The 15,680-nt window shown below is 39.4% G+C and overlaps 1 protein-coding gene across 1 annotated transcript in view; it reads left to right on the forward strand.

The window, feature by feature from the left end:
- The window catches only part of LOC140692167 (thrombospondin type-1 domain-containing protein 7B-like), a 134,244-nt gene that overhangs the window by 22,797 nt on the left and 95,767 nt on the right, over positions 1-15,680 (forward strand). Inside the window, 1 exon segment of the mRNA XM_072956933.1 lies at positions 13,817-13,946. Coding sequence (XP_072813034.1) covers positions 13,817-13,946 — 130 coding nt within the window.

A 15,680-nucleotide genomic window follows, 5' to 3' on the forward strand; every position in this document is an offset into this window, starting at 1 on the left:
TCAGATGTCATACCTCAAAGAGTCATTCTCTGACCACCTTAAGATGTCACCTCCTTCCGCTTCTCTTTCTTGCTTATCACTGTGCTGGTTTCCTCCTGGCACTGCCCAGTCTCCCAGCTGGAATGTAACTGGCACTGTGCCTTTAGATGTGCTGAATAGTGGTTGCCATGCAGTAGTGCCTAAAAGGTTACTGAAGGGATGACAATGGATGAACGTATCAGTCATTGAGTAGAGCTTTGCATAGGGCTTACTGTACCGAATTTTGTGCCGACCACTGGGAACATGAAGATGAACAAGATGAGGTTACTTTAATCAAGTGGCTTTTCATTAGGGGATTCAAGTGTGTAAGTGTATTCTTTCTAGAGCAGGAATGTGCACAGGGTATTAAGCAGCCAAAGGAGGATGTCTCGCTGTAGGTAAGCGGTTAGAGGAGGCAGGATTTGGTGGATCGGGAGTTTCCAAGTACATGGGGTCCAAGTAACTTAAAGATGGAGAAGGCCATGCTTGTAAAGAGGATTGGCGGTGCGAGTATCCATTTTGATTCAACTAATTACAGGCAGCCTGTGATACTTAGGATGCACAAGGCATATGGGGGAGAGATAAGAAATAGGGTTAGAAAGACACGCAGGAGCCAGCTCATGAAGAGATTATGCACTCTGAGAAGTTTGGACATTATCTGAAATTCTGATAGACAATTTAAATTTTCAGCATGAGTGTGATAGAATCAGACTTGTGTTTCAGGAGAAAAAAATAGTACAGAAAATAATGAGGTTAGACAGCGCTGGAACTCGTTGGAAAGAAGTATGAGGCTGTTCAATTATCTGACCAAGAAATGAAGAGAATCTGCTTTCTTGAATAAAAGTAAATGAGAATTATAAGTAAGTGTCGAAATTTCCATAACTCGACGTTGTTTCATAGTGTGTCTTCATGACCTGATATGTACTGAGTTCTCCGCCCATCCACTGGAGGTCTCATAACTGGGTGATTATATAAACCCTCTCTCTGGCTCAAGGGATTTCAGGGCAAAGAGAGAAACACACAGTAAGCAATGGGCAGAATGGATCCAGGATGGAGCAAATCCTTCCTGGTCACCTGAGTGTGTGTGCTTCCAAGGAGTAAAATGAACCCAAAGACAAAGAGGTTCTCACTAACTCACCACGTTATCAGTGTCTGTTCTTATCAGGATCAGCAGTATAATCTGCAGGGCCCAGTGCAAAATGAAATTGTGAGTGCCTGGCTCAAAAATTACCAAGATTTTTAAGCTGCAACAGAACATTAAGTCAGAGCCCCACTGAGCCTGCGTGAACCCACATGGATCATATGCCCAGGATGCTGGTTCTGTCCTCATTGGCTTTCTCTAGGGGCCAGAATCCTAACTTTGACATTTGCTTCCTGGGAACAGTTGTCATATCCTGTGGCTAAGACACTAACCCAGATGATTGGATTAGCATTGTATTGGATCGCAGTTCTTACACTTGGCTGAGAGCATTCAAGGATCAGAAGAAATAGGAACAAGGCAGTGGTGGGGGCGGGGGCCAGGGCAGCAAAGCAGAGCAGCAGGTGAGGACACATGCTCCGGACCCAGACTGCTTGGGTTTCAAGTCTTCTCTATCACTTCAGTGGCATCTTGGACAAGGCACAAAAGCTCTCTGTGCCTCCGTTCTCTGACCTGCAAAATAGGAATGATGAGAGTAACTGGGTTTTAGGATTGTTAGGAGGACTGGATAGATGCATGGAAAACACTTGGCAAGCGACTGAAACACTGTAAGTGCTCGGGTCTTGTTTCTTATTGTTTTGGAGATTATATTCTGGAGTGTGAATCTGGCTGTTTAATATAGTACAAACTTTACCATTCAGGGTGAGGTTTGTCATTCAGTGAGCAGAGATGCTCCGTTTCAACATAGTTGAATTTACTGATCATTTACTTTATGATTTTTATTTTTGTGCTTTTAGATATTTTTCCTATCCTAAATACAGAAAGCTTGTACCCTATCTTTTTCTTTGGAAAAGTTGACTTGTGCCTTTAATAATTCATTATATGTATGATATTAGATAGGAATCAAATGACTTTTCCCACGTGGAGACACTGACCTCCTTTTCTGTCTTCTCTATGCACCCCAGGATGCCCAACGATCTAGCCACGCTTGTCTCCCTTGCTCTTTCTAGAATTTGACTTTGGGCCTTTTACAAATATTATTCACTCTGCCTAGAATTCTCTTCCCCAGGTTATTATATAGGTGATCCCTGACCTCCTTCATGTTCTGGTTCAAATATTCTTTCTCATTGAGGCTTTGAAGTTTATTACACCCATCCCTCCTGCCCCCCACATGCATGCATTCCCTAGCCCTCCCTTCTGCATTTTGTTTTGTTCTGTTTTGTTTTGGGGCTTTGCACAGCATTTAACTGACATACAAAACACTAAATAGCTGATACTATTTTAAATTATCTTTCTGCCTCTGTTAGAATGTAAAGTGTATGAGTGCAGGGATAGTGTTTTCTTGTGTTTTGATGTATTCTCGATTTCCAAAACAGTGTCTCCTCCTTTGAGAATTTCAAATTCCTCTTCCAGAGTAATCAAGAACTCCTTTTTATAAACAGTTATGTCTTGGGTATCCTACTAGATGGAGTAATGAAAATTCCAGCTGCACCCAAGTATTAATAGAAGGCATGTGATTAGGAAATCTCTGGTGATTTTTTTTTTGTTTATTCCTTTGGCAGTGAAGGCCAAGATAGACAAGCATCCCAACTCTGTCTCTCTGTCAGATCATGTGACTTTCTAGTCCACGCACTAAGGGAGTTAGGCTTCGTGTGTGTGTGTGTGTGTGTGAAGGGGGGGTGTCTCTGACCAAACCTGGCCCTGTGCACTGGCCACAGGCTTTATCACTTGTTTCCTGATTTACCGTCTTCATTAAAACCCAGGATCTTACCACCAGCAATGGAGAATTTTCTCCAAAAGCCAGTGCTCCAAAAATTTTCCTTAGTGTTGAATTTTTAGCAGTGCATTTATGAAATGTCTTAAAAGTATTCCAATGAGAATTGCAAAGGAGACAGGAAGAAAAGGAGGAGGATCCTGTAGGACATAGCAACCAATTGTAACCCAATTGCCAATTGGTACCCAAATTGTAACCCAGTGACCATTGGGTATTTATAAGTATTTTAGGATAATTGATAGTAGTATTTCTATGTATGATAGTTTCTATGGTTATGTTTAGAAAACAAACCTTATCTTTTATCAACCTATCCTGACAAATTTACAGATGAAATTATGTGATATCTGAATGTTCTTTGAAATAATTGGGTGTGAGTGGGTGGGTATGTGTATAGTTCAAACAGGCTTGGCCATGTAATTGTTGAAGCTGATGGATGGATACATTGGGTTTATTTGATATGTTTGAAAATTTCCAAAGTTATAAAAGATAAACATTTTACATAGAACTAAAAAACAAACTTCTCCAGCAATCTATTTTTTTCTATGCTAACAGAGTTTCACCAGATGTGTACCCTGCCTCATGGGTGGAAACTCATCTCTCCCAACTCCCCATTTAAGAAAATAAGTATTTGGTCAGTGTTTGTATGTTCATGCAGTCAGGACTTTCACTCATTCATCCTTTTATTTAGTCAACAGTCATTCATTAGTTGTCTCCTTGGTACTAAGACCTGGAGAGACTCGCTGTTTGGAAGATTTCTGCTTGTCTCTTTCTGAGACAAGAAGACAGTAGGATACAGTGTGGATCTGGTGGAGGCTTGGAAGCATAAGGGGAGGGCTCCTTGGCTGAGGGTGGGATGGGAAAGACTTCTTGAAAGAGGGGACCCTCTGTTCAGTCTCAAAGGAAGCTTAGGGGTTATCTGGATAAAGGAGAAGAAGAATGTGCTTACCCCCTTCCCCACACTAACCTGTCTGCCTGCTAGCAGTTTTGTATACTTACCAGATGCCAGATGCTGAATGACCTACTTTACATCCCTTTACTTAATTCTTCGTCATCAAAGTCCTCAAGTAAGGTGATCTAATTATTTACCGGGAAATAAGTAATTTTCCCAAGTTCACAAACCTGGAGTTCTAGATTCACCGATTCAAAAAAGTCATTTTATTACATCCACTCGAAGCCAAAAGAGGAATTTCAAAAGCTAGTGACAAAATAATGAAGACAGTAAGATGGGTAATAACATGAACCTCATGCATAAAGGAGATAATTAAGAGTCTTTGTCTAGATTGTGATAAAATTTAGAGTTGAAAATGAAAAACTTTATTTTAATTGGTTTGCCTTCACAGAGTTATTTTCCTTTGAGTTTTTTTACCTTTATTCCCAAACTAAAAATTTTAATATCACAGCTGATATTAATATTTGAGAGATTCCCCACACACCTTACATTCAGGTAAACCAGTCTTTCTTTACATGTAGACACATCCTGGAAGGGACATTGCAGAACATTGCAGAGAGCAGGATTTCTGTGGTTGAGCGTTGATGAGTGCTGATCCATTTGGAACATTGCAGGCTCCAGACAGCAAATGGGTGAGTGATGTTCTTCACTCCTTTGTGAAAAGATATGAGGATCTGAGATTCTGGACTTTCTAGCAGAAGTTTCGACCCGTGAAGGTTCTGTCCCTAACTTGAGTCCTTACTCTGCTATGGCCCATGAACTTGACTCAGAAGCCCTTCTGTCCTCTAGCTGTCAGCATGATCCTGGGCATGAGTATTGTCCTTTCGTGCCCACGAAAGCATGAAACATTAACAGGATAGGGAGACATGTATTATTTAAAAGGATTTTTCTAACATATAGTTCTGGATTCATGACTAATAATGATGACAACATCTTGAACTTGCATCTTAGATGACATTTGTGCCTCCTTCTCAAACCCATCTGCACAAAGTGCAGTATGGTGTGGCAGTGTATTTCAGTCTTAATGCTGACTGAGTGCCACATGTCAGCAAGCTGTAGCAGGCAGCCTCCAGACATTTTATCTGCTAAAATGAAAAGGGGTCAGGTTGTGGGGGGAATAAATCCCTGCCATTTCCTCACACACTGGCAGCAAGAAAAGACAAGTGCAATGCACCATTTTAGACAGTGTTGGTAACCGTCCGCCTTTATAGTACACATTTCCAATTATGCCCAATATGATGTATTTAGCTTGAAGGCAGGTCATGTTTTATAAAATGTGTTGAGAGCAGTAACGATTTAGTGGGTGCTCATTTGTTTCTGTTGCTTGGTTAAGCATGCTGCATTGTCTTTTTCTGTTTTACATATGGATGAATATGAGATGTTAGCTCTAAGTGTGCTAAGTCAGTGGTTCCCTACCAGGGAGATTTTTAAAATAGATCCATGCTTGGGCCCCACCCACCAGAGATTCTGATTTAAATTCTTTGGGTTGTGGGACTTTAGGAGTCTGTACATGTACCCTCTGAGATTCTAATACAGAGTCAGGGTGAAGGACCACATGGATTGAGGAGACAGCAAGATTAGCTGTGTGGGACTTAGTTGGGATATTTAAAGAGAGGAAAGGCCAGTAAGGCTAGCTATCCAAACTGGAAATGTTTGAAGAGCATTAGTGGTTGAGAATAGGAAGTAGAGGATATTGGAGATAGTCTCTAGAAATTTAACTGTTGTGTAGGCTTCAGTGAGTATGTTGTGCCTACCATAGGGACAAAAATGCTTATTTGCTCAACTGTCATCCTAGGTGGCACATATAAAAGTGAGTTGCTTCTTTTGAAATCCATAGTAAAGGCTTACATGAAGTACAGTATGTATATATGTGATTTGCAAAACACTTTAAATCTCATTCCTAACAGCTGTCCTGTTAGTTGGCTTGACATTATTGCCCACATAGGACAAGTAAGAAAATGGAAGCTCTAGAAGGTTAAGTGCTTTGCCCACGGCAGTATAGCAGTTTGATAATGAGCTGGATTCAAAATCTGAGCCCTAGGGGTCTTGTCTATTGCCCGAGCTGCTGAACTTGGCCTGTGTGGCTAAGTGAATGATGATTATGAAAAGTTAAGACTGTAGAAGACATTTTTTTCAGGCAACATTTCAAAATGAAAGATATATATGGGTATCCTGGAGCCTTTTTTCAGCAATCCTGGAAAGTTTAGCAGAAGAGCTTTGCAATTGTGTTTAATATCATCTGGATATGGATGGGCTCCATGTTCATCTGGGAGGACTTGGAGGTCTAGCTGGGAGGGAACTTGGGGGGAGGAGACAGCCCTTGATGTATCTGCTCTCTGCAGGGAACACCAAGATGAAGAGGAAGGAAGGATATGAAAACTTCCTCCTCGTGGTTCTTCTAGGGCTTTGCATTTTTCACCACTTAAGCCTTCCATTTCTCCTTGAGTGAAGAGAGAACGTACGGGTTCGATGGCCTTTGGATAGTAAATACAAAGTTCATATTATCATTTCTGAATGCTTATAAAACTATGGAGAACGTCTCCCATTATTCTCCATCCATCGTGTTTCACTTCTGCTTCACTGGGGAGGTTTAATAATGCACGCATGTACGCTTCAGTGTAACACACAGCACTGCATGCGTCTCTTCCATATAGCAGCCACCTGATAAATATTTATCAATGGTGACAGCACTGTACGGGTCATTGCCTCCCTCTGAGAACCCAGAGTCTGGGTTCTCCAAATTTAAGTGGGACATAGTCGGTCTGGTGAATCCTGTTTTTGTACTTTTTCTACAAAGGAAATCAGCTCCGAATCTCAAAAATGGTTGCAAATAAACTAGAAAGGGGATATTCTCTTGTGTATAATTAATCAGGAGAGAGAATCTACATTTTAGGGGATTTAATGTTGAAGAAACTCAGGCTGCCTAACATCATACTGGGATCTTTGTCTGTAGCATTAACATAGAAACAGACTCCTTAATGACCATGTGGAATTTTTTGCCAAGTGAAGCTTGTTTTCACCTCATATTCATGCTCCTCTTTGATTAAATGCCAGTTCTCTTTAGTTATGTAGCATCTTTGTGATGTGTTTATTGTAAGAACACATAGAAAGTAGCTCTGGTTGATTATTTTGAGGCAAGCCCTATCTTTTTCTTTCCATTTCATTTTTAACATAAAGATTCATAAGCAAGTGTGCTCGGGGCACAAAGCAGTTTTCTTTGGATGTGTGAACTGCTATCTCAAGCAGAATTCTGTGGCAAGAAATAAAAAGGCCCAATGATCAGATTAAATAGATAATTTTAAGAACAGCAGTGCAGCCTGCCTTTTCTACACATTCGAAATGCAACCCTTCTGCTGAGGCGAGATACAAAATGTGCTTGTTTCTTGCAATCATGGGGGTGATGGTTTTTTTCTGAGTGATCATGTAATTTTTCATACAAACTGAGGACTTTCTGAAAGTGAGTAGATGAGCTCTTGTAGCCAGGAAAACAGGCATTAACTGGACTGTCCTGAGGAAACAGGATGTTTGATGACCCTACCTGTTCCTCTTCAATGATACCAGAAGGTGGCTGGTGCTAACTGCAGCTCGAGTTTAATTTACTAGAGACATGGAATGATTTTAAGCCACCCATGGTCTACTCTTAGATTTCCAGAACACAGGTAAAATCCAGCACTGAATGGAAGACCATTTTTGTCACATTTTTCTTTTATTTAGAAAGAGCCTCAACTAATGATGCTCTTCTCCTACTATTTTTTAAAATCTGTCTTCTCACCTTGTCTCTTGAATTCTTACTCTGCTGGAGGAGACTCCCTGTCCCAGGCAGTGTGGACATACTTTTCATTCAGTATCTCATTTATCCTCAAAATGATCATATGAAATAGAAACGTATATTTGGCCTACTTTACAGCCAAGGAAACTAAGGCTTAGCATGATTAGAGGGATTGTCTGAACTCTAGTAAGCACTAGCGTTGCAGCTCAACCCCAGAAAGTATTTAATGTGTGGTTGTTTCCATGATACGAATCTTAAAATATCACTGGTGCCATCCTTTGGCTTCAGGATTGATGGATTAGAGAGGAATGATCAACAGAATCTGGATTGTGTTTGTTTAGTGGTGAACTGGACTTATAAGTTGGGAGGAAGAAAGAGCACTGCATGAGAGCTAAGATTGACATAGTGAAAAGTCTGGTAGGATGTTGGTGCCTTGAAGCAGATAGGTGGCTAAGTAAAAAAAAAAAAATTAAATAAAGCCATTTGCAGCAACATGGATGGACCTAGAGATTATTATACTACGTGAAGTAAGTCAGACAGAGAAAGACAAATCTCATATGATACCACTTATATATGGAATCTAAAAAAAGTGATACAAATTCTATTTACTAACCAAAAGTAGACTCACAGACATATGAAAGTAGCTATGGTTATCAAAGGGGAAAGGGGGCAGGAGGATGAATTAGGAGTTTGGGATTAACAGACACACGTTACTGTATATAAAATAGATAAACAGCAAGGACCTACTGTTTAGCACAGGGAACTGTATTCAATTTCTTGTAATAACATATATTGGAAAAGAATCTGAAAAGAAAATATATATTTATGTATGTGTATAACTGAATGACTTTGCTGTACACTGGCAACTAACATTGTAAGTCAACTACACTTCAATTAAAAAAAATAATAAACCAGAAAAAAAAAAGACAGAATGGGTGGCTGAAATCTATTAGACCTGTTAGTAACCGAGACATTTGAGAAATGAGGAAAGCCAGCGCGGTCACTTTTTATAAACCTACCATCAGAATTCTGCAGATTGGTGTTGGAGTAACTTCTGTGTGTGACCAGTATGTCCCCATCCTGCACCTACTTGTCATATCCATGTGCCTTTAGGAGCCTTCCCTCTTGCATCCATCTCCAACCCTGCCTCCCTGTCAGCAAGGGCTCACATTCACCATGCTCTCACTTGCTGTACTTGCTTTTACCCTATTCTCACATTTCAAATCAATTAGAAACTTAGGGGGTCAATTCTTTACTTCAAATCATTAATTGAGTAACCCTGGTGTCAGGGCTCAATAGCCATGACTGTTCAGTTCAGTGAAATGTGTCCCAGCTTACCTGGCCATGAATCACCCAGAGGTCATCTTTATGTGCTAATTTCCACCACCTTTGCTACCACCTTTCCGGGGAAAGTCTGGTATAGACTTTTACTGAGGGTCTATAAATATCCCTCACTGTTTGTGTCCACTCATGTGAAATATGGCTCTTGGTCTTTAAGTTGTCATCTTCGCTTAATGTTACTTCTTTGGACTGCAATTACTAACTTAAGTTTAATTATGTCTGATGACTTACTAATTATAAATTGTGCATAAGTTAAAATTGAATTTAGATTAGTTGTTTATTAGCCATAATCATGCTTGAGCAGTCATTTCTGTTTGCAAACAGGCACTTTAATTTATTGTTATTTTTCATAGACCTAATGAGGTCAGAAGCCTCACTCACAAAGCCCTACACACATTGCTTTAATTGACAGTTAAGGCCTTCTGCCAGCAGGAAGGAAGTAGTATCCACTGGGAATAGCAGAGTCACTGATGTGAACTCGTCCCTGAAATGCCCCTTTTCTTTCTCTTCATCTTACTGTAAAGTCTCTTTTATGGAAAAATCATGGGTTTTGATATCGATTTAGCTGCTGTTTTAATCCTAGCTAGATGACTTTGTGGAAATTATTTTCCTCTTATACTCTCTATTTTCTGATCTGCAAAGTGGGTATAATAATAATAATAACAACAATAGTAATAAGAGCCAATCTCATAAAGTGTTGTAATAATGAGATAGCATATGCATAATGCCAAGAAGTGGATGTGACATAGATTAAAGTGATAATTCTGGAAATTTCTAACATATTTTACATACTTATTTAATAGAGTGTTTTCCACCTGCAAAAATACTGTCTTTGCCTTTCCATATTTCCTTCCCAGAAATCATTTTCTACTTGTATATTCAGGGGAAAGGGAAGCTTTGTTGGACATCACTTCCTGAGAGCTTCCACTTGGCCTTTTGCTCAACTTCTCTTGTCTGAGTTCAAATTATGATGCTGGTACTGTCAGAGGCATCCATTTCTTTTGTTGCTGGTTACCTCTCGGATTTATGGAATTATTGTCCTGGTGATACCGAACTGCTACCCATGTGCTGCCTTCAAATACAGGTCAAGTGAGAAGACCATGGACTTCATCCCAAGTGTAGAAACTGCCTATCCTTGAATTTCCCATAACATGAGCTAAATCATGTCTGTTCTGCATAACTGACTGCTGTAAGTTTGGTCATAATTTGAGGTACTTTCATTTATAGGGAGGGGAAAAATCCTTTAAAACTGAATGCAAAATTCATGAGATTTCAATGTTTAGGGGAAAAGAAACACAGACACAACCACTTACAAAGAGAAATTCTTAACAGGTATCTCACAGATCTGGTGGTGTTTCCCTGTATTATGATCCTTCCTTGTTTCTCTCTCTCTCTTCAAAGACATAAATATTTCTTTATTCCCATACAGTGCTAACCAGTTTTCTCTCTGGGAAAACCTGACCTCATTTCTAAAAGTTTGTTTGCCTGTAGAATCCATCCTTCTCAGCTTCACCTGAACATTTTTAGGGCATGATAATCAATGCAACTCCTTTTCCAAAACTTTAGATTATTTGACATGGAATTACACTATAAAGCAAATACCTCTATGTGTGTGGTGGGGGGTGTGTGTGTGTGTGCACGCGTGCATGTGTGTGTGTGTGTGTATGTGCATGCCTTGTGAAGGGAGAGGCATTGATCCCTGTTCTCTCTCAGGGTGGGGTAAAGTCAGCCCATTCATTTTTTTATTGTCTTCAATCTTTATTTCTGGTCTCCTTACACTTGGACAAAGCACACTCACTCTCTCTCTCTCTCTCTCTCTCACACATACACACACAGAGAAACCCACATTCATGTACACATTCTAAGGATAAACAATAATCATCAGAGTAAGTACGATGTAATTAGAATTAATTGAAAGTGGGGGAAGATACATTTTCCTAAAGGCATAATTATTTACCCACAATGTCCCCACCCAAATGAAGATAGCTTGTATATTATTATGCAGAACTGTTTTAATTACACTTTTTTTTCTATTTAGCTTTCTTTTCTCTACTCCTTACTGGGCCTTAACTACATTCAAAAAGGGGCTGATTATACCATTCCTCTCCGTCAAATAGTAGCAACCCTCCTTTGACTTTATAAGCATGCCCTGTGGGAAACAGGTAGCCACTCAAATTGGGTAACTGGGGAAAATTTAATGAAGGAACTGTTACAGAGGAGTGGACAGGGTTAATGTAAACAAACAGTGGGGCCTGGCTAGTGATGGTCCAGAGCCTGAAAGTTGACAGAGATGGGAGCAGTAGGTAGAACTCAGAGAAAGTGGCTGTAGGACAGTGGCACTCTGTACGAACTGTGGCTTTGGGAACCAAGGGAACCAACTTTGAGTTGATTGCGAGGATTAAATCTTGTGGAATAAATACCCTCATCTCTCTCTCTGTCCTTTGTTAACTTTTTTTCCTTCCTTTGTATGCCCCAAAACACCTTTGGCCAAAGCCAGCCAGAAGCCAATGGACAAGGCTGCCACTAATAAATATCTTATATGGTCAGATCTCTGGGTATAAAGCAGGTTAAAGAAAGGAGAAAAAAAAAAAGGAGCAGATGGAAAAGATCTCCTTAACTCATAGTTCAAGGTTATAAAAGTGGGTTGGTCTCCCCTTCTCATAATCACATTAAAATGGTAGAATTTAATTTTAGGAGCCCCAATTCCTAGTCAAAAACAAAAGAAGAGGCCCATCCATGGATGAGAGATCTCAACTTATTTATGGTAGAGTCAGTGGACAAAGACTGAAAGATGGAGAAACTGAGGGTGCGGCACAGGGAGCAGGAAGTGGGTGGCAAGAGAAGAGGACGCTTGTCTCCCCAGGAAGGCTCTTTAGAACCATGGTGGCTGGTCTGATGGAGGGTAGGAGTGAGGAGTGGGATGGAAAAAATGTATACAGGTTATTTAAGTCTGTAAATAACCAGGAGAGGCATAAAAATAGTGATATAGTTGTAAAACGTTGAAAGGTGGTGCAAAATAAATACTCAGCCATTATAGCGAAAGGTCGATAGGTAATGTCGAACGTTAATAAATCAGGAAGAAATGACATAAACATATTATTTATCGATTTGGAGGTAACCACAGAAGAACTAAATGCACAAAGAGTTCAGAATGTTCTGGGAGGAGGAGGACAGGGAATGGGCTGTAGGTCAGTTGATTCTCACTGTAGGAAGTCTTTCTGCACTAAAAATTGTTTAAAAACCATGTGAATATAGAATTTTCATAAAAGTGCCCCCTTTTTCCCCTTTTGATTTGGTCCACTTAGTTTGCTGGATTTCTAGAAATTTTCCTCTTCATATGGGTAGTTCCATTATGTGTCTCAAAACTAAAAACTAATTCAGTTTTCTCCTATGCTTCTTTCTCTCCACATTCCTTACAGCCCTCTCTGTGCTCATCCCCAGCCCCCAGAAGTGCGCTGGCATGAGCCTTATACACAACTCTGCCCCCGAACACAGTGTCTTTCTCTGTGAAGTCCACAAACCCTTCCATCTCAGTGCCTTTTCTCAAACTATTTCCTTGACCTGAAATGGCTTCAGCCTTTAAAAAAAAAGAAACCACCCTATTCAGCCTTCAAGTCCCAGAATAAAATCTGCCTTCAGGAACTGTCTTTGGTTTCCAGAGTTAAAAATGATTACGCTGTCTTCTGTCCTCTCCCAATACTGCACCACTGTCCAACGATTCTCACTCTGTAGGGTCTCATAACTTGTTGTGTAGCTGTCTAACACCTCTACTTTCTGAGTAGTTGTAAGTTCCAGAATTTGTATCTGTGTATCAAGTGCAGTATCTTACGCATAAAGATTAAAATAGTTGCAAAGCACCATGGTGGGTTTCTGTTGTTCTTGTTGACTCAGAAGGATCTAAGATGATGAAGTGAACCGCCTCCATGTTAAAGTGAACACCAGCTGTCCTTAGGTTGAGGTGCCTATTGACGCTTGTGCTGCTCAGCAAAATCACCAAGTAGACAATGTTTTGTCCTGTCTTCACCGTAGTGCCTCTTCTCTAAATGCCAGTTAGACACATATTACCTCCGGTTATGAGGAATAAGACATTTAATAAGCTAATCCCCATAAATAAATATGATACTAATGTATTAATTTTAATAAGAGTGTTTGCATAATAAAAAGTAGCCTGAAGAAGAAAGTGACTTACCTGAGGGGGAAGAATTGCTAATAGTTAAACTTCAGGCCCCTGAGCTGTTGTTTTGAGATCAAACTGGCTTTATGGAGCCTCTCAGACTACGCCATAGAACTTTTATGGCATAGGTAATATAGACTCTGATTAATTTAAAATATAATAAGGCAGTGGAATTAATAGATACACATTACCATATGTAAAATAAACAGCAAGGACCTACTGTACAGTCCAGGGAACTATATTCAATTTCTTGTAATGAGCTGTGCGTAATGGAAAAGAATCTGAAAAATATACGTGTGTATGTGTATAATTGAATTGCTTTGCTGTACACATGAAACTAACACTGTGAATCGACTACACCTCAATAAAAATAAGAATTAAAATATATTAAGACAGTGGGAAACAATCTTTGCATTTTAGAGCATGTAGGTTTGAAATCACAATTATTAAGTGCGGTGTGTCTTTCTCACGGAAGTGAGATTGAGTCCTAATCCCTGGACTTTGCTTGTTAGTCTCATTCCCCAGATAGCCTTCCCACCTACTCTTTTTTCTTCTATTCTTTTTTTTTTCTTTTTTCAATTGCTCTCTCACCCTGGATTTTTCTCTGCATTCACATAAAAGAGCACTATAATTTTATTTTTCCTTTACTTTAGGAAATGCCACCATAAAACAGTCTCGATACAGGATTATCATCCAAGAAGCAGCCAACGGAGGCCAAGAATGCCCAGATACCTTATTCGAAGAGTGAGAGTGTGGAGATGTCTCATTGTGCCCCGTGTATCGGTAATTAATCACCTTCTAAAATAATCCTTAGATCTCAGCATAACTCATGACCTATTTTCTTTCACACAAGATATGGTTAATGTATGAAATATTCATAGTGAGAAATAAAAAGAGGTAATCTTGTTTATTGTCAAGTACCTCACTGTATCACCCTCTTATCTTGAATGTATTTTGAGAGAGTAAAGACTATGAAAGTCTAATTAACAGGAAAAAAACAAAACAAAACCATGGTTTGACTGTAATTAAGCTGCTGGAGTTCTGCCACCAGGCAATTAATTTTCAGGATCAGAATCCAAAGAGATTCAGGATGAGGTCCTTACCTGGAAAACACACACACACGCACACACGCACACACACACGCACACACACATGCACGCACGTGCGCACACACACACACCTTACCTCATTCTGTTGTTCTCATCCTAAAGCTTTTAATCAAGAACCAAGGACAGATTTGAACTTCTTTAATAGTTGCTTATTTTAATTTAAAAATGGTTTTGGTTCTCAATTTTAATCATATACATATTTTAAGAAATCTTAGGAAAAAAGTTTAAGTTATGTATAATATTTTTTTTTAGGAAAGAAGATGAGTAGTTTTTAAAATACATATGTTCCTTTTGGCAAGTTGGTGATTATTATTTATAAACACAATACCTTTGTGTGCTTTGTCATTAACTTCCATTCTTTCAACATTGGATTGAAACATCACTTTAAAGTACTTTTGGATTAAATTTAATCACTACTGGGATTTGCTGATTTCAAAAATGTCTAATGTTTCTCCTGATTATTTGAGAAACTGTATGTTAAAGCTGTGGAATTCAAGGGCTAATTTACTCAGCTAATTTACTTTTGTTTTTTTGGGGGTGGTTTCCAAGAAGAATTTCCATCAACTAAAGTTTAGAATGTCATTGAAGATGTCCAAATTATTATCAGTTTCATCCTTCTTTCCTCCCATTGTTTCTATCTGATGACCAGTTTGTAGAGGAGTTGAACAAACCCTGGAATAAACCCAGATGACCAGCTTTTCCATCAACCACAGGGCCATTGTAAGAAGACTGTCAGTATCCACCTTTTTATGCCACATGTAAATAATTGAAACTTGCAAGCCCAGCAGAAGAGCTCTCAGGGAAAGTAGCCCATTGAAAACAATTAGTCAAATAAAATATTATTAGACTTTTTTTTATGAACACAGTGCCCTTATAATCAGAGAAGATTCTAGAAACTGTTGGTGAGCTCTTTCTGTTGTCTACTTTCTTTACTCTCCGGTTGTACTTCAATTTAACCACTCATGTTTGAACTAGTTTCCCCTAGTGACTTCTTGCCATTTACCCCAGAAATCAGTTCCACTGTGCATGGACTGGATCATTGTATCATTTCTCCAGATGTGTTTAGTATGTGTCCAAGTTACCAGCATGATTCTCTGCCCCTTAGTAAAGCATGCTTACGTTCTGAGCAATATGGTGCCAAGTTAGGTTTGCTTTCCCCTCATTGGTATGCTAGGAAGGCAAGTTAATGTAAACCTTTATCATTTTCTTCTGATTCATCTCTCTTCCTCCCTTAAAGTGAGATATTCACAGGTTTACTGAACTAAAGCTGAATCCAAATGTCTACAGAAATTTTCCTGTGAATGTGAGCACTTCCCAGCATGTAAAGTTAGTAAGTGCTGGGGAGGAGAAGTTCCCCCTCTACCCTGTCTTGAGTTCTTGTGGTTGGACTAATAATAACACTGGCATG

Source organism: Vicugna pacos, unplaced genomic scaffold (genome assembly GCF_048564905.1).
Source record: "Vicugna pacos unplaced genomic scaffold, VicPac4 SAC-SAT, whole genome shotgun sequence".
In the NCBI taxonomy this organism is placed as follows: Eukaryota; Metazoa; Chordata; class Mammalia; order Artiodactyla; family Camelidae; genus Vicugna; species Vicugna pacos.